Source organism: Ranitomeya imitator, chromosome 2 (assembly GCF_032444005.1).
Source record: "Ranitomeya imitator isolate aRanImi1 chromosome 2, aRanImi1.pri, whole genome shotgun sequence".
NCBI classification, from domain to species: Eukaryota; Metazoa; Chordata; class Amphibia; order Anura; family Dendrobatidae; genus Ranitomeya; species Ranitomeya imitator.
This window is the reverse complement of record NC_091283.1, coordinates 185,347,075-185,366,889: the sequence shown is the minus strand read 5'-3', so window position 1 is coordinate 185,366,889 and position 19,815 is coordinate 185,347,075. Positions and strand designations below refer to the sequence as shown.

Here is a 19,815-nt window from a genome sequence, read left to right as displayed (position 1 = left end):
GCCCTATAGGGAATGAATGGAGTGACGACTGAGCGCGCACTCTCCATCCTGCCCAGCGGTCACACTCCGCAGATCAATAAGTAATAAGAGGTGATCAGTTAGTCTCACCGAACATCCCCTTTAAGATATTTACTGACAATTGTGGTGTTGAGGTTTGGAGGAGTTAAAGGGTTTTCTGAACTTTTAAAAAGTAAGGAAAAGTGTCTGACTACTCTAGATTACGCCTCTCTAGCTCAGAGGTGATTGTTCTCATACTGCTGCTCTGCGCTGCAATATGTTTAGGCTGCCGGGGGTTTGTCATACGTGGGATGGACACATTCTCACACACATTGCCTTTATATACAACTGCTCTTTTACAGATCTCTGCTCCCTTACTTACTAGACATTTTCACTTTTTTGCTGCCCAGCATGTGAAACACAATTCCTCCAGAGATGGGAAGGGCGTGGAGAGCAGTGGAGATAAAACATGAGCATCTGGCTTTAGAAAAAAGTGGCTACGTCAGCATGATAACCCGAACTTAATATATCTAAAGCAATAGGGATTAAAAGCCGCCATGTTTTTACATCCATAGTGAATGTATAAATGGAGGAATGGATTATATACCTGCCTGTGTGTCTCCCCTGCTCCGCAAAGAGTGGATGTGTGCTGCCATCTACTGGTTGGATGGAGCGATTTCTCTTCCGAACCATCAGACCTTTGACCTTGCTTGCAAAGGGGGCACTACTACTACTTGTGCTTCGGGGACTCTGAATCTTTGTTACATTTTCCCTTTAATTAAAAGGGGTTTTGGGGAATACAACAATAGACAAGTTGTGTTTTGCAGCTGCCATGCCATCTGGTTATTCTACACTGCAACTAGTAATATAAGATCCAGAAAAGTAGAGTTTCCCTTTAAGTTTTCCTTTTGCAGCTTGTTTACACCCCAGGCCTGCAGCAATCTGTGTTCATGGAGGGCGCGTTTCAGGTTCACTGGCCGTATGCCGCGTGCCCGACGTCGGAGAATATCAGGATTATTGGACTGTTAAAATGCGAAGTTTCATCAGCTTGTGATTATGTAACCGCAGCAGGAGTGGGGCGCGGGATTCGCCTCATGGTGACAAAATTGCCCTAATTCAGTGCTTCATTTTTTTGGTCTACTTTTTGGAATTTCTTTTTGCCTGTTTTTCAATTGAGGTTTATTTTTCTTTTAATTTGCCCCTCTTTTAAAGTCTATTTTAAGTGTTCGCTTGCGTTTTATTATATTTATTATTATGGGCGAGGTTAAAGCTCCCAGATGTTTTTGGACAATTCATAATTTGCAACTTTTTAGAAGTCTCTAAATTTTTTGCTCAAATGTGCCCTAATCCCCTGCACCAGAGTGATTTTATATACATCTGTAGCTTTTGCGCAAAGCTTGTGATGGTGTAAAGGTCAATGCAACTTTTTGTTTTGAAAAGTTGCAGAAAAAAGGATAATTACAAAAATATGAAGAGCTATCTTTTATGTGGCGCAGGAACGTTGTAAATACATGTATACAGCGTGGGGGATGCAGAATAGGTGGTATGTATTATAGGGTTGTCGGATCTGTGAATGCGTAATGCAAGATTGTCAGACTGACGGGCAATGCCAGGTTGTCGTTTTTTTGAATGAGCAATGCCGGGATGTCTGATCTTTGGATGGGCAATGCCGGGATGTCTGATCTTTCGATGGGCAATGCCGGGATGTCGGTTCTTTGGATGGGCAATGCCGGGATGTCTGATCTTTGGATGGGCAATGCCGGGATGTCTGATCTTTGGATGGGCAATGCCGGGTTGTCTGTTTCTTGGATGCAAGTAAAAAAGAAAAATGTTCCATTTTTCTTTTTTACTTGGATTTGTACTACGTCGAGTCAGGACGAAGTTCCGTGCTCCTTGCACATATCGGTGAGCTGGCTTTTTTCCTTCTTTGTTTCTGGATGAGCAATGCCGGGTTGTCTGTTCTTTGGATGGGCAATGCTGGGTTGTCTGTTCTTTGGATGAGCAATGTCGGGTTGTCGGTTCTTTGGATGGGCAATGCCGGGATCTCTGTTCTTTGGATGGGCAATGCCGGGATGTCGTTTTTTTGGATGGGCAATGCCGGGTTGTCTGTTCTTTGGATGAGCAATGTCGGGTTGTCGGTTCTTTGGATGAGCAATGCCGGGTTTTCTGTTCTTTGGATGGGCAATGCCGGGTTGTCTGTTCTTTGGATGGGCAATGCCGGGTTGCCGGTTCTTTGGATGGGCAATGCTGGGTTGTCTGTTCTTTGGATGGGCATTGCCGGGTTGTCGGTTCTTTGGATGGGCAATGCCGGGTTGCCTGTTCTTTGCATGGGAAATGCCAGGATGTCTGATCTTGGGATGGGCAATGCCGGGTTGTCTGTTCTTTGGAATGGCAATGCTGGGTTGTCGGTTCTTTGGATGGGCAATGCCAGGATGACGTTTTTTTTTTTTTGGATGAGCAATGGCGGGTTGTCTGTTTTTTGGATGAGCTATGGCGGGTTGTCTGTTTTTTGGATGGGAAATGCCAGGATGTCTGTTCTTGGGATGGGCAATGCCGGGTTGTCTGACTAACGGATGAGCAATGCTGGGTTGTCTGTTTTTTGGATGATCAATGCCGGGTTGTCGGTTCTTTGGATGGGCAATGCCGGGTTGTCTGTTCTTTGGATGGGAAATGCCAGGATGTCTGTTCTTGGGATGAGCAATGCTGCGTTGTCTGTGTTTTGGATGATCAATGCCGGGTTGTCGGTTCTTTGGATGGGCAATGCCGGGTTGTCTGTTCTTTGGATGGGAACTGCTAGGATGTCTGTTCATAGGATGGAAAATGCCGAGTTGTTGAACTAATGGATGAGCAATACCGGGTTGTCGAACTGATGGATGAGCAATGCCGGGTTGTCTGTTTTTTTTAGATGAGCAATGCCGGGTTGTCTGTTCTTTGGATTGGGAATGCCGGGTTGTCAGACTGATGGATGATGAGCAATGCCTGGTTGTCGGTTATTTGGATGAGCAATGAGGGTTGTTGGTTTTTTGGATGGGCAATGCCGGGTTGTCTGTTCTTTGTATTGGGAATGCCGTTTAGTCAGTCTGATGGATGATGAGCAATGCCGGGTTGTCTGTTCTTTGGATGGGCAATGCCAGGCGGTCGGTTCTTTGGATGGGCAATGCCGGGTTGTTGGTTCTTTGGATGGGCAATTCCGGGTTGTCGGTTCTTTGGATGGGCAATGCCAGGCTGTCGGTTCTTTGGATGGGCAATGCCGGGCAGTCGCATCCATGGATGGGCAATGCCAAATTGGTGTAAGCGCAGTGTGCTTCTTTATTTCCACCAATAGAGGAGTACATTAGATCTCTGGATTGTGTCTCTATATGGTGACGTGTAATTGATGTCCTTTACATGCAGTCTTGGCACAGCCATATTGGGCTCTGTTGGTAACAGAAGTGATAAAGCGTCCCCGGATCGTGCATGTGTGCCATGTACCAGTCTGTGCATGTGGCTCATGGCCGTCTGTCATCGCTAATCCCGGCGTGGCCTGTGACCACGGAACTGCCTCTTTTATAGGACTCATGTTTCTGATCTTTTACTAGTTTAGTCACTGACAATTATAAGCCGCAGAAGAGATTTGTAGCCTCCTGACAACTTGCTCACCCATCACACAGTGAAGCTAGGAGCTCCGTCAGATGTAAGGCGATCTTCTGGGATATGTGTCTCAAGTTGAGATTCTTGTATTTCAGAAAGAGTCATTTCCTTACTATTGCTGTTTTTCTGTATAGAGCCATTAATTAATGGAAGATTTAGGTCTGGTTACCTTATAACCCGACTCCAGAGAACATCGTTTTCCTTTTATTTTGGTAGTAGGGGGAAACTGATAAGGCTCGCTGCCTTTAGCCTAGGGTATCTGTATTGTAGCTATCTTTGGCCCATGGTGGGAAAGGTCAGTTGCTCGTACATCTGTTTTATGAATAAGATTAGTCACATGAGAAGTCCTAGTACTTCTGGCATTATGACCCTGGATATGTGCGTTTAGTGGGGAAAACACCTTTTAATCACTCTTACTGCAAAGAATCCCTTCCTCCACCTGTCACCTCTAAGAACCCATGTCTCTCCAGCTGTTGTGAAACCACATTTCTGGGCTTGCCCCAATAGTCTGTATTTGGCAGGGCATGCTGGATGTTGTAGTTCTGTTGTAAGCAGCAGGTTGATTTACGGACTTTGTACTTTACCATGGTCTATTCTGGCCTTGTAACACAAGTCCTGGGTGTGTTGTGGTGTTTATCCCGGAGCCAGGTGTATTATTTGCATGTGGCAGGAGGAAATGCATGAATAGACTGATATCATCTTGAAGAAAATGAAGCGTGACGCGACATTCCGGTCACTTTAATTTCAGAAAACTTTGCATAAATCCATAGTACCAATGAATATAAGAAACTTCTTAATATATCTCCTCACAGAAATCTGTTTTTTTCCTCACTTATGAGCCATTTTTTCTCATCCACTCTGGGGGAGGATAAACATCTGTAATCCATTTTGGTTAAAGCAGGATGGACTGCCAATACAGTGAGGTGTCACATCTCCAACTATACTCAATGGAGAGGGTGGAAGAGGAATGAGGAGTAGTGAGGAAAGTGGTGGCAGACAAGATGGGCCTATTGTGTTAAGGTTAATGAGCGATTTAGTATAGCAAAGAGCTGGATTCACAGCCACACTGCTCAGTATTGTTGAGCAGTGTTGCTGTGAATCCAGCCACAGTGATCAGTTCTTCTGCTTCATAACATGTCCTAAACCAAGAAAGAAGCGGGAAACCCTCCTATCTGTACTTTGTGTAGGAGACATTATAGCAGCTAGTCTTTATTTAGAGACAACTGAAATCTAGAGAGAGAGCGCTTGCAGAGGGCAAATGTTTTTAAAAACGCAGGATGCTCGTTATATAATTGATAGCTCGGACCAGTGACCGCATTGAGTCGCAGAGGCAGGTTCCTGACTTCCAAGCTATAGATCAAAGAACTTGCAAGTGCTACGTTCCTTGCTTGGGAAACTGGTCACTGACTGCAAACAGAGAGGATTTTTAAGAAGAATTCTATTGCAAAGTTGTTGGTTTTTACAAGCTCTTTGCAATTTTACAAATTAACGAGAATAACCTTTTAAGGGAATGTTCACACAAGCTACAGATATCCTCATGGAAAATTGTCCGTATCCAAATCCGCAGCAGATATTGACCTGGGGCGCTGATTCTACATAAGCAACATTTATTCCTTTGATTTTTGTTTGTGGATTTTCCTCTTTGCAGTGTGTAGGATCAAATCCATATGTGATGGCAAATATGTTGCAAAAATGTAGTGGAAAATGTGTATGTGGGAGGGGGAGATGACGCTATATTGTAAAATATAATCTACAGACATAGTAAAAGCAGACAATTAACGTGCTAATTATTAATTGGAATAATTGCCTTTCTTAATTTAGGATTATTGCCTATAAACCCAGATGTTTTTGAGTCACGCTGACAATACAGGATTGGAAAAATAACAGCTTTTATTAGGACAGTAATCCTACAATTCTCCTATAACTGTGTTTTGTATTATTGTTATGGGCCATGGGGAGATTGTATGATGCTGATTCATAGGGAGCGGATATGTCCCCGGTCGTAAATTAAGAAGCTGTCATATAAATGGTGATAACTATTAGAAATATTGTGTGGAAATCATTTTGCTCATGGTTGTAAATAGTTCTCCACCTTGAAGATTAAAAAAGTTCAAAAACAGAACTCCACATACATGCTTTCCTGTGTCACCCGAGATGAGAATATGGTATCCAAACTGTGACCCTTATATTTGGAAATTAGAGTTCATGGTATGCTGATTATATTATACTAGATGGTGGCCCGATTCTAACGCATCGGGTATTCTAGAATATGGATGCGTAGTGTATAGCACAGCCCACGTAGTGTATAGCACAGCCCACGTAGTGTATAGCACAGCCCACGTAGTATATAGCAGAGCCCACGTAGTGTATAGTACAGCCCGCGTAGTGTATAGCACAGCCCGCGTAGTATATAGCAGAGCCCACGTAGTGTATAGTACAGCCACGTATTATATTGCCCAGCCACGTAGTATATTGCCCAGCCACGTAGTATATTGCCCAGCCACGTAGTATATTGCCCAGCCACGTAGTATATTGCCCAGCCACGTAGTATATTGCCCAGCCACGTAGTATATTGCCCAGCCACGTAGTATATTGCCCAGCCACGTAGTATATTGCCCAGCCACGTAGTATATTGCCCAGCCACGTAGTATATTGCCCAGCCACGTAGTATATTGCCCAGCCCACGCAGTACATTGCCCAGCCCACGCAGTACATTGCCCAGCCCACGCAGTACGTTGCACAGTCCACGCAGTACGTTGCACAGACCACGCAGTATATTGCTCAGCCCACGCAGTACATTGCTCAGCCCACGCAGTATATTGCTCAGCCCACGCAGTACATTGCTCAGCCCACGCAGTACATTGCACAGTCCACGCAGTACATTGCACAGTCCACGCAGTATATTGCTCAGCCCACGCAGTATATTGCTCAGCCCACGCAGTATATTGCTCAGCCCACGCAGTACATTGCTCAGCCCACGCAGTACATTGCACAGCTCACTTAGTCTATAGCAATGTGGGCATCATATCCCTGTTAAAAAAAAAAAAAAAAAAATTTAAATAAAAAACAGTTATATACTCACCTTCCGTTGGCCCCTGGATCCAGGAAGCGGTTACCGACGCTCCTCGCGCGCTCCCGTCTCGAGTGCGTTGCGGTCTCGCAAGACCGCTATGTCATCATCTCGCGAGATCGCAATGCATGGCGCTGTCACCGGAGCGTCGCGAGGAGGGGCCGACGGACAGTGAGTATATAACAATTTTTTTATTTTTAACATTAGATCTTTTTACTATTGATGCCGCATACGCAGCATCAATAGTAAAAAGTTGTTCACACAGGGTTAATAGCAGCGTTTAGGGAGTGCGTTACCCGCGGCATAACGTGGTCCGTTACCGCCGGCATTAACCCTGTGTTAGCAGTGACCGGAGGGGAGTATGCGGGCGCCGGACACTGACTGCGGGGAGTAAGGAGTGGCCATTTTCTTCCGGACTGTGCCCATCGCTGATTGGTCATGGCAAAACAATCAGCCACTTGAATTTCCATGACAGACAGAGGCCGCGACCAATGAGTATCCGTGACAGACAGACAGAAAGATGGAAGTGACCCTTAGACAATTATATAGTAGACTAGATGGTGGCCCGATTCTAATACATCGGGTATTCTAGAATATGCATGTCCACGTAGTATATTGCCCAGCGACGTTGTATATTGCCCAGCCACGTAGTATATTGCACAGCCACGTAGTATATTGCCCAGTGACGTAGTATATTGCCCAGTGACGTAGTATATTGCCCAGCCAAGTAGTATATTGCCCAGTCACATAGTATATTGCCCAGCCATGTAGTATACAGCACAGAGCCACGTAGTATACAGCAGAGCCACATAGTATATTGCCCAGTGACGTAGTATATTGCCCAGCCACATAGTATATTGCCCAGCCACGTAGTATATTGCCCAGTCACATAGTATATTGCCCAGCCATGTAGTATACAGCACAGAGCCACGTAGTATACAGCAGAGCCACATAGTATATTGCCCAGTGACGTAGTATATTGCCCAGCCACATAGTATATTGCCCAGCGACGTAGTATATTGCCCAGCCACGTAGTATATTGCCCAGCCACGTAGTATGTTGCCCAGTCACATAGTATATTGCCCAGCCATGTAGTGTACAGCACAGAGCCACGTAGTATACAGCAGAGCCACATAGTATATTGCCCAGTGACGTAGTATATTGCCCAGCCACGTAGTATATTGCCCAGTGACGTAGTATATTGCCCAGCCACATAGTATATTGCCCAGTGACGTAGTATATTGCCCAGCCACGTAGTATATTGCCCAGCGACGTAGTATATTGCCCAGCCACGTAGTATATTGCCCAGCCACGTAGTATGTTGCCCAGTCACATAGTATATTGCCCAGCCATGTAGTGTACAGCACAGAGCCACGTAGTATACAGCAGAGCCACATAGTATATTGCCCAGTGACGTAGTATATTGCCCAGCCACATAGTATATTGCCCAGTGACGTAGTATATTGCCCAGCCACATAGTATATTGCCCAGCGACGTAGTATATTGCCCAGCCACGTAGTATATTGCCCAGCCACGTAGTATGTTGCCCAGTCACATAGTATATTGCCCAGCCATGTAGTGTACAGCACAGAGCCACGTAGTATACAGCAGAGCCACATAGTATATTGCCCAGTGACGTAGTATATTGCCCAGCCACGTAGTATATTGCCCAGTGACGTAGTATATTGCCCAGCCACATAGTATATTGCCCAGTGACGTAGTATATTGCCCAGCCACGTAGTATACAGCACAGAGCCACGTAGTATACAGCAGAGCCACATAGTATATTGCCCAGCCACGTAGTATATTGCCCAGTCACATAGTATATTGCCCAGCCATGTAGTATACAGCACAGAGCCACGTAGTATACAGCAGAGCCACATAGTATATTGCCCAGTGACGTAGTATATTGCCCAGCCACATAGTATATTGCCCAGCGACGTAGTATATTGCCCAGCGATGTAGTATATTGCCCAGTCACGTAGTATATTGCCCAGTCACGTAGTATATTGCCCAGTCACGTAGTATATTGCCCAGTCACGTAGTATATTGCCCAGCCACGTAGTATGTTGCCCAGTCACATAGTATATTGCCCAGCCATGTAGTATATTGCCCAGTCACATAGTATATTGCCCAGCCACGTAGTATATTGCCCAGTCACGTAGTATATTGCCCAGTCACGTAGTATATTGCCCAGCCACGTAGTATGTTGCCCAGTCACATTGTATATTGCCCAGCCATGTAGTATATTGCCCAGTCACGTAGTATATTGCCCAGCCACGTAGTATATTGCCCAGTCACGTAGTATATTGCCCAGCCACGTAGTATGTTGCCCAGTCATAGTATATTGCCCAGCCATGTAGTATATTGCCCAGTCACATAGTATATTGCCCAGCCATGTAGTATATTGCCCAGTCACATAGTATATTGCCCAGCCATGTAGTATACAGCACAGAGCCACGTAGTATGTACCATATCCCTGTTAAAAAAAAAAAAAATAGTTTCATACTCACCTCCTGGAACCTCCGGATCGAAGCGGCCGGTTCCAGATGCTCGTCGCGCGCTCCGGTCTGAAGATTGCATTGCGGTCTCGCGAGATGATGACGTAGCGGTCTCGCGAGACCGCACGTCATCATCTCGCGAGACCGCACGTCATCATCTCGCGAGACCGCAATGCATGCAGCGGTCATCGGGGCGTCGCGCGGAGCAGAAAAGGCCGGTTCCTGATCCGGAGGGGGGGCACCGGAGGGTGAGTGTGTAACTATTTTTTTGTTTTAAATTATTATTATTTTTAACATTATATCTTTTTACTATTGATGCTGCATAGGCCGCATGAATAGTAAAAAGTTGGTCACACAGGGTTAATAGCTGTGTTAACCGAGTGCGTTACACCGCGGTCAACGCTGCCATTAACCCTGTGTGAGCGCTGACCAGAGGGGAGTATGCGGGCGCCGGGCACTGATTACGGGGAGGAAGGAGCGGCCATTTTCTTCCGGACTGTGCCCGTCTCTGATTGGTTGTGGCTGTTTCATCAGCGACTTGGATTTCCATGACTGACAGAGGCTGCGACCAATGAATATCTGTGACAGATAGAAGGACAGACACACAGACGGAAGTGACCCTTAGACAATTATATATAGAGAGATTAGAGAACTACTTTAGAAACCCCAAAACAACTCATTTCTAAGTTAGAGAGGTTAGGGTATACTCACACTGTTTTTTTGGAATTAAAGAGTACGTGTCACCAGATCAAAAGCGACCGTTTTTTGTTTTTATTTTATTCCCGTTGCTCTCCTGAGTTTTTTTAAATCCGACATCCAGTTCCTGAGAGATTGGTCTGTTTATTCACTGCAGGTTTTTCTGGTCTTTACTAAGGGGGGCACGGTCTCAGGATCCTCTGGGGCGTGTCTATAGGCTGCTCTGCAAAATTACTCTGAGCGCGAAATAAAATGGCTCATATCCTGGGAACAATACTGTGGATTAAAAAGAGAAAAAATGTCATACTCAGAGGAACAGAATAAGAGCAAAAACTGGTTACTTCTGTCCCAGCAACTGGTCCTCCTTAATAAGCGCTAATACTTCAAATAAAAAAAAATCATATTCATCTCTCTTGGAAATCTACTTTGCTGTTCATAATGCATGCACACCACTTTATATCCCAGTTCGTAGCATTTTAGTTTTTTTGCTGTTCATACAAAGTTTTTTTTTTTCAAGCTTTTTTTTTTTTTTTTTTTTTTTTTAATAAAGGCATTGAAAAACACCTGGCGTAAAGAAAAAAAAAAAAAAGCCTGACATGCCTCCGCTTTGAAGTGAATCTTGATTCAATCTGCTCCATACTAGCAACTTTCCAATCAAAAGGCTGCAGGAAGGGTTATATGGTCTAAAACTTTTCCTAAACCTTTTCAAGACAATATTTAAAAAAAAAAAACTCCTCCACATACCTCCCAATAAGTGTTTGCTGAATCCGTTTCCACTTGAAAAACTTAAGTCTTTGAACACCTCAAAAATCCTTAGGCTAACAGAGGAGCTTGTACGCCTTTATTTTACATGGCCAGCCCTATTGATTTATTGCAGTACTTGGCGTACCCTGTGGGGGTGCTGTGGCAGAATTGAACACTTGCTACCAGGCTCACTCATAGGATCCTCTGGGGCGTGTCTATAGGCTGCTCTGCAAAATTTCTCTATGAGCACTAAATAAAAAGGCTCATATCTTGGGAACCATACTTATTGCAATACTTGGCGCATCCTGTGGGGGTGCTGTGGCAGAATTGAACTCTTGCTACCAGGCTCATTCATAGGATCCTCTGGGGCGTGTCTATAGGCTGCTCTGCAAAATTTCTCTATGAGCACTAAATAAAAAGGCTCATATCTTGGGAACCATACTTATTGCAATACTTGGCGCATCCTGTGGGGGTGCTGTGGCAGAATTGAACTCTTGCTACCAGGCTCACTCATAGATTACAGCTCATCGCTGGAAGACACCTTGAGGTCAATGTATTGGCTAGGGTGACTTTTCAGACTGGGAATTGGAAGCTCGTTGACTACCTGTCTATTAGGATTAGTCCAACTCTGGACAAGGAAGCAAAGTTTTATGTTTCTTAGTTCCATGTGTATTATTTGATTAGACTTTTACTTGGTTTATTATGTTCAAATCTGTTTTGTTTGTTTTTTTTTTTACCATAGAAAACCAGAAAAAGGGATCCAGTACTTGATCGAGAGGGGCTTCCTGTCCGATACCCCCGTGGGGGTCGCACATTTCATCCTCGAGAGGAAAGGTCTGAGCCGTCAGATGATCGGAGAGTTCCTTGGAAACCGCCAGAAGCAGTTTAACCGGGATGTTTTAGAGTAAGGGACCATGGATCCCTGGACTACCAGGGGGTGGTGGTTACTGTAGAGGAGGCCGAGTGCCGCTATCCTGTGTGCATGTTGGTTCGGTGTTTGCCGGGGTCTTTCCATGTTGTGTTTGCCAGTGCAGGATGTGCTCCGCTTTCTTGGCCGCGAGCAGAAGGGGTGTCCTGGAATGAAAACGCTTGACATCTTGTGCGAGCGGATACGGATGTGCTGGAGGCCTGCCATCTTATGAGAGAGCAGTATGCGGCTTACTAATGAGGATTGCCATCTTTTCTGTGAAGGAGCGTCATGTTTTACAGGGAAAAGATTCTACAGTACAAAACAGATCAAGTAATAGGGTCAGAATCCCCTAAAAAGCATGAATTAAAGGGTTTTATATACGTATATTCGGATAGAGCTTGTAACAACAACAAACACTTTTGCAGTTTACCTCTTCTAATACTTTGCTGCCTTTCTTAAGATGTTAACTCTTTTCTTTTGTTTACAGCTCGTTGTCTTGGAGACTGACCACCGCTGCGGTCTAACTTGTAAGCTCTGCCGGGATTAGGAGGTAACAACATACTGCAGCTTCAAAACAGCGCTTACTAGCTTAATAGAAAACAGCTGGTTAATCACTGCTCATGTTCTGCTGTCTAGCAGCGGTGGTCGGTCTCCAAGGCAACAAATGGTAAACAAAAGAAAAAGTGTTAATATCTCAAGAATGGGCTGAGAATTTTAATAAGCAGTAAATTGCAAAATGGCTTGTATTTTACAAGCTCTATCTAACAATATCCATTCATGAAGATGGGAGATTACCCCTCTAAGAGGCCAGCATACATGCATGCATAGATCCATGAGTGACATTGGTGGTGGGAAGTGATTTCCATTCCCTGACTAACATAATGGCGACTCTGCCGGGGTTGAAAGAAAATCTATTTCGGACTCCCTTACGCTGCAGAGCTGCTATTCGAAATGCTGTCAGCTTGTTAGCCTTAGTAATTTATGTCCGCCAGTAAGTAAAGGCTCGGCCCAGCGGCTCTGTCAGGTTTCCTATTTATAACCCGAAATTGCTGACGCTAGTGGTTGCAATCTGTACACAGCGCAGCACAAGACGTCGGTGGTCTGTAAGCAGCCGGAAATCAATAACTAAGTGGCGGCAGGTGTAGCAGAGCTCGATTATTTACCTACACAACGCTTTCATTTCTGCTTTTTGATAATGTAGTGAGTTTACTTGCAGTCCTATGCAAAACACATTGTTAAAGGGGGGCTTCCCAGGATTGGAATAACAGAAATTACAGACTTAGCTCTGCTATATTGGTAGCCAAATAAGTGTAACCCATAAGCAATTTCTGATGGATCTGTTGCATTTCTAGCTGCGTGGTGGATGAAATGGATTTCTCCAACATGGATCTGGACGACGCGCTGAGGAAGTTTCAGGCTCACATACGTGTTCAAGGGGAGGCTCAGAAGGTGGAGAGGCTTATCGAAGCGTTCAGGTGACTCCTTTTACCCCCTTTTTCTGTACATTACACTATTAAAAGACACTTGAGAGTTGACACGTTTATGTCTCGCATTGGTTCCCAGCCAACGGTATTGTGTGTGCAACCCCGCGCTGGTTCGCCAGTTCCGGAACCCAGACACCATATTTATACTGGCGTTTGCAATCATTCTCCTCAACACGGACATGTACAGTCCGAGCGTCAAGGCTGAGCGCAAGATGAAATTGGACGACTTCATTAAGAATCTACGAGGTAAGAAATAAGCCATGGGGCACTGTCGTATGGCTCACTAAATACACTCCTGAGTTTCTCCCCCTTTTTACAGGGTCTTGGCAGGTACTACTTCAATGCGACAGAGTTGCAATTCTCAGCAAACTTGACTAATATTACAAAACTAGATGGTGGCGCGATTCTAACGCATCGGGTATTCTAGAATATGTATGTAGTTTATTTATGAAGATATAAGAATAATGCCATGAATACACAGGATTTTCCGGGTAAAATATATACATTATCAGTGAAGCAGTGTTTAAATCCCGCGCCAATATCACTGATTGGTCGCTCGCGGCCGGCAGATCGGCGAAGCGGTGTTTAAATCCTGCGCCAATATCGCTGATTGGTCGCGGCCAGCAGATCGGCGAAGTGGTGTTTAAATCCCGCGCCAATATTGCTGATTGGTCGCAGCCGGCCTGCCACGACCAATCAGCGAAGCATGGTTCAAATCCCTGCCAATTCGTGGCCGGACTGCGCCTGACGCTGATTGGTCGCGGGCAGCTGGCGAGACCAATCAGCGACGCGGGATTTCCATTACAGACAAACAGACAGAATTAGACGATTATATAGTAGATACCCGATGCGTTAGAATCGGGCCACCATCTAGTATTCATATAAACATTGGTGCTTACATTAATGTTTTAACCCATTGGACACACTGCCATTGTTTTTCTCCTGTCTTTATTTTAAGAGTCAAAACTTTATTAGTCATCTATCGCTGTATGACAGCTTGTTTTCTACAGGATGACTTATAGTTTTCAAAGACACCATTTATTTTACCATATGATAAACTTAAAAACGGGGAAAATTTTTATTTGCTCCCTTACACACTGTCCTCCATGTTGTTCTCTCCCTCACACTGTCCTACATATTAGGCTCCTGGTTTTGGCTTACAGATACTGATGTAAAATACTCACCAAATACTGCTAGTGTGACGGCAGCCTAATTCTCTCCCTCACACACTGTCCTCCATGTTATTCTCACCCTCACAGACTTTCCTCCATGTTATTCTCTCCCTCACAGACTGTCCTTCATGTTATTCTCTTCCTCACAGACTGTCCTCCATGTTATTCTCACCCTCACAGACTTTCCTCCATGTTATTCTCTCCCTCACAGACTGTCCTCCATGTTATTCTCTCCCTCACACACTGTCCTCCATGTTATTCTCACCCTCACAGACTTTCCTCCATGTTATTCTCTCCCTCACAGACTGTCCTCCATGTTATTCTCTCCCTCACAGACTGTCCTCCATTTTATTCTCGTTCTAGTATAAGTATGTAGTTTATTTATGAACGCTGATTGGTCGAGGCCGGCCGAGCGCAACCAATCAGCAACACGGGATTACGGCTACAGACAAACAGATTCTTAGACAAATATATATATATATGTGTATATATATATATATATATATATATATATATATATATATATATATATATATATATATATATATATATATATATATATATATATATGGATTTTATGATGTTCTGAGGTCTCTTGACCCCTAAGAATAATATAGGGATGGTCCGGAAAAGTGGGGAAAAAAAATTCATACTCGCCTAGCCCCTCCCTTGTGCCTGCTGCCATAGCTCCACAGTGGTCCTTTGCTGCAATCCTAGCCCCTCCCTTGTGCCTGCTGCCATAGCTCCACAGTGGTCCTTTGCTGCAATCCTAGCCCCTCACTTGTGCCTGCTGCCATAGCTCCACAGTGGTCCTCTGCTGCAATCCTAGCCCCTCACTTGTGCCTACTGCCATAGCTCCACACTGATCCTATGCTGCAATTCTAGCCCCTCACTTGTGCCTAGTGCCATAGCTCCACACTGGTCCTCTGCTGCAATTCTAGCCCCTCACTTGTGGCTACTGCCACAGCTCCACACTGGTCCTCTGCTGCAATTCTAGCCCCACACTTGTGCCTACTGCCATAGCTCCACAGTGGTCCTCTGCTGCAATCCTAGCCCCTCACTTGTGCCTGCTGCCATAGCTCCACAGTGGTCCTTTGCTGCAATCCTAGCCCCTCACTTGTGCCTACTGCCATAGCTCCACACTGGTCCTCTGCTGCAATTCTAGCCCCACACTTGTGCCTGCTGCCATAGCTCCACAGTGGTCCTTTGCTGCAATCCTAGCCCCTCACTTGTGCCTACTGCCATAGCTCCACACTGGTCCTCTGCTGCAATTCTAGCCCCTCACTTGTGCCTAGTGCCATAGCTCCACACTGGTCCTCTGCTGCAATTCTAGCCCCTCACTTGTGGCTACTGCCACAGCTCCACACTGGTCCTCTGCTGCAATTCTAGCCCCACACTTGTGCCTACTGCCATAGCTCCACAGTGGTCCTCTGCTGCAATTCTAGCCCCTCACTTGTGCCTACAGCCATAGCTCCACAGTGGTCCTCTGCTGCAATTCTAGCCCCTCCCTTGTGCCTGCCGCCATAGCTCCACAGTGGTCATCCGCTGAAATCCTACCTCCTCACTTATGCCTGCTGCCATTGCTCCACAGTAGTCCTCCGCTGCAATCCTAGCCTCTCCCTTGTGCCTGATGCCATAGCTCCACAGTGGTCCTCCACTGCAAATTTAGACCCTCCCTTGTGCCTGCTGCCATAGCTCCACAGTGGTCATCCGCTGCAATCTTAGCCCCTCCCTTGTGCCTGCTGCCATAGCTCCACAGTGGTCCTTTGCTGCAATCCTAGCCCCTCACTTGTGCCTGCTGCCATAGCTCCACAGTGGTCCTTTGCTGCAATCCTAGCCCCTCACTTGTGCCTGCTGCCATAGCTCCACAGTGGTCCTCTGCTGCAATCCTAGCCCCTCACTTGTGCCTGCTGCCATAGCTCCACAGTGGTCCTTTGCTGCAATCCTAGCCCCTCACTTGTGCCTACTGCCATAGCTCCACACTGGTCCTCAGCTGCAATCCTAGCCCCTCACTTGTGGCTACTGCCACAGCTTCACACTGGTCCTCTGCTGCAATTCTAGCCCCTCACTTGTGCCTACTGCCATAGCTCCACACTGGTCCTCTGCTGCAATTCTAGCCCCTCACTTGTGCCTACTGCCATAGCTCCACAGTGGTCCTCTGCTGCAATTCTAACCCCTCAGTTGTGCCTACTGCCATAAAGGTACCGTCACACATAACGATATCGTTAACGATATCGTTGCTTTTTGTGACGTAGCAACGATATTGTTAACAAAATCGTTATGCGTGACAGCGACCAACGATCAGGCCTCTGCTGGGAGATAGTTGGTCGCTGGGGAAAGTCCAGGACTTTATTTCGCCGCTGGATCACCCGCTGACATCGCTGAATCGGCGTGTGTGACGCCAATTCAGCGATGTCTTCACTGGTAACCAGGGTAAACATCGGGTTACTAAGCGCAGGGCCGCACTTAGTAACCCGATGTTTACCTTGGTTACCATTGTAAAAGTAAAAAAAAAACACTACATACTTACATTCCTGTCACGTTCCTCAGCGTCAGCTTCCCTGCGTCCCCCAGTGTCAGCGCCGGCCAGCCGTAAAGCAAAGCACAGCGGTGACGTCACTGCTCTGCTTTCCGGCCAGCGCGCTTACACAGTGCAGGGAAGTGGACGCTGGGGAACGTGACAGGAATGTAAGTATGTAGTGTTTTTTTTTTTTTACTTTTACAATGGTAACCAGGGTAAACATCGGGTTACTAAGCGCGGCCCTGCGCTTAGTAACCCGATGTTTACCCTGGTTACCCGGGGACTTCGGGATCGTTGGTCGCTGGAGAGCTGTCTGTGTGACAGCTCTCCAGCGACCAAACAGCGACGCTGCAGCGATCGGCATCGTTGTCTAGATCGCTGCAGCGTCGCTTAATGTGACGGTACCTTAACTCTACAGTGGTCCTCTGCTGCAATCCTAGCCCCTCACTTGTGCCTACTGCCATAGCTCCACACTGGTCCTCTGCTGTAATTGTAGCCCCTCACTTGTGCCTACTGCCATAGCTCTACAGTGGTCCTCTGCTGCAATTCTAGCCCCTCAGTTGTGCCTACTGCCATAGCTCTACAGTGGTCCTCTGCTACAATTCTAGCCCCTCCCTTGTGCCTGCCGCCATAGCTCGACACTGGTCCTCTGCTGCAAACCTAGACCCTCACTTGTGCCTGCCACCATAGCGCCACAGTGGTCATCCGCTGCAAGCCTAGCCCCTCACTTGTGCCTGCTGCAAGCCTAGCCCCTCACTTGTGCCTACCACCATAGCTCCACAGTGGTCCTCCTCAGCAATACTAGCCCCTCACTGGACTTTGCTTTTCTCCTCACTTTTCGCTGGCCTCAACACATATTAAGTCAGAACGCGCATCACTTCATGTGGTCATGTAGGGCGAGACACGTCATGACCCCAGAACACGTATTGAGGTCAATCTGGCACCAGGGAAGAGTTATTTGGAAAATTGATTTTCTAAAATCCACAATTTTGGGGAAATTAGTATTAGAAATTGATACATTTCTGAATAGATTTACTCATCCCCACTCAATAGCCGTATTGTCAATTGTGTTCATGGTTTATATATGTTTGACCGAGGTGAGTGCCGGTCTCTGGTTACTGTATGAAAATTATATTTTCTGAAGTGACAAAGTGTCGTTGACTGAAATATTTGATGTGTGAGCCTAGGACTGACTTGCAGAGGACCTGTCCGCTTTATTAACATCTAATTTGGAAAATACTTGTAAAATAAAAATCTTTTCCTATAGTTTGCAGTGGGCAATTCCTCTGCTGTTCCTCATTGGAATATATGAATAAACTGACAACTCCTGTCTGTGGGACTTCTGGAAAAAGCCGAACGCATCGCTCATCTGTGTCAGTGCACAGAGTGGAGGTGAAGGGTACACCTCCGCTCCATTTGAGATGGCACTTTCCTAGGCTCTGTTTTTGGGATTGGGGGGGTCCCAGTGATCAGCAAGTTATTCCCTATCCTGTGGGAATAACTCTTTAGTGCTGGATGTTAGTTTGGTGGATCGATTTGCTGGACGGCTGTCCATCTGTCAGGTCAGTAGTGTCTGGTCTATGGATTACGGGTTCACATATCTCTTACCTTTGCTCCAATGAAAGGATACGCCCGGGATCCCGAAAGTAAGAGATTTGTGAACCTCCCAATAAGCCATAGACTAGTCCCGGTATCGATGTGTCCAACTTTACTGGACATCTTCAGAAACTATTTGAAGTCCACACTTTGACTGTTTGGACCTTGAGGGAACCTGGTTTTGATGTGACTGCAGATCGGCGAGGATGAAGGAACTAAATAGATTGCGGTTCTGATAAACCAACAGAAGAATTCAATTTTTTATTACACACCAGGTTTCCATGTACAAATTTGTCTCTTAAAATAATTTTCTGTTTGTCCTAGGGGTGGATAATGGAGAGGACATTCCCCGGGACTTGCTGGTAGGAATTTATCAGAGGATCCAAGGCCGAGAGCTGAGAACAAACGATGATCATGTATCTCAGGTGCAGGCGGTGGAAAGGATGATAGTTGGAAAGAAGCCGGTAAGGAACAAGTTGCCCCAACGCCCAATTTTCCTATTTCTTTATTATTACATTGTGGTTGGTCTTTGTTTTATAACTTTCCTCCTCCCGCCCCCACAGGTACTTTCTCTTCCACATCGGCGTCTTGTTTGCTGCTGTCAACTTTACGAGGTCCCAGATCCAAATCGTCCACAGAGGATGGGTCTGCACCAGAGGGAGGTCTTCCTCTTCAATGATCTTCTGGTGGTACGCAACAAGCTTGTCTGGTCAGGGAAGACGAGGACGTACAGTGTGATGGCATCAGACTCCAATGTGTCTTTTTTTTTTTCTCATTCTGTGCAGGTAACAAAGATCTTCCAGAAGAAGAAAATTTTAGTGACCTACAGCTTCCGGCAGTCCTTTCCTTTGGTGGACATGCAGATGCAGCTCTTCCAGAATTCCTGTGAGTAACAACGCATAGGGATTGTCTGGCTGGTAATTTTTTTTTTAAACAAGGCTTAGAATGGGTAAAAAATTATAAGAAGCCATCTTCACCACTGCAGAAAGAAGTAAGAACCGACAGTCGTTCAATGGACATTATGTGTACGTAGAACATGTTACCGGAAGTCTGATAGTAAGAAGTCCAATACTGGCCACCTAGTCTACCAGCAGAATACAAATCCATCAAGTTCAACCTATAACCTAGTGGGTTGATCCAGAGGAAGGCAAAAACCTTTACAGTAAAGAATCCATAGCCTCACTGCTTGTACAGTAAAGGATCCATAGTCTCACTGCTCGTACAGTAAAGGATCCATAGTCTCGCTGCTTGTACAGTAAAGAATCCATAGTCTCGCTGCTCGTACAGTAAAGAATCCATACTGTAGCCTCGCCGCTGATACAGTAAAGAATCCATAGCCTCGCTGCTCATACAAGATGACCCTAATACTTCACTTGCTCTACTGTAGTTCAACTTGGTCCTAGTTGAGCTATGTCCTTTTTGCATTTTCCTGTAAAATGTAAAAAGACACTTCTTAGGGAAGTGGTCCTACATGGTGCTGACCGATTTCTTTTA

At 45.8% G+C, this 19,815-nt stretch overlaps 1 protein-coding gene and 1 long non-coding RNA gene across 9 annotated transcripts in view; one reads left to right on the top strand and one right to left on the bottom strand.

Moving 5' to 3' along the window:
- The window catches only part of IQSEC2 (IQ motif and Sec7 domain ArfGEF 2), a 248,444-nt gene that overhangs the window by 218,604 nt on the left and 10,025 nt on the right, over positions 1–19,815 (top strand). For 5 of the 8 annotated variants that reach the window (XM_069748263.1, XM_069748267.1, XM_069748268.1 and 2 more), the window contains 5 exons: positions 11,381–11,542; positions 12,901–13,023; positions 13,112–13,278; positions 18,646–19,010; positions 19,107–19,206. In XM_069748263.1, the coding sequence (XP_069604364.1) occupies positions 11,381–11,542; positions 12,901–13,023; positions 13,112–13,278; positions 18,646–19,010; positions 19,107–19,206 (917 nt within the window). The remainder of the gene's footprint in view (positions 1–11,380; positions 11,543–12,900; positions 13,024–13,111; positions 13,279–18,645; positions 19,011–19,106; positions 19,207–19,815) is intronic. The other 3 variants (XM_069748265.1, XM_069748270.1, XM_069748269.1) reach the window with 1 other exon arrangement.
- LOC138662524 (uncharacterized) overlaps positions 10,014–19,815 on the bottom strand; it is a 37,365-nt gene continuing 27,563 nt past the window's right edge. The window contains exon 3 of the long non-coding RNA XR_011318034.1: positions 10,014–10,170. This is a non-coding gene — a long non-coding RNA (uncharacterized lncRNA). The remainder of the gene's footprint in view (positions 10,171–19,815) is intronic.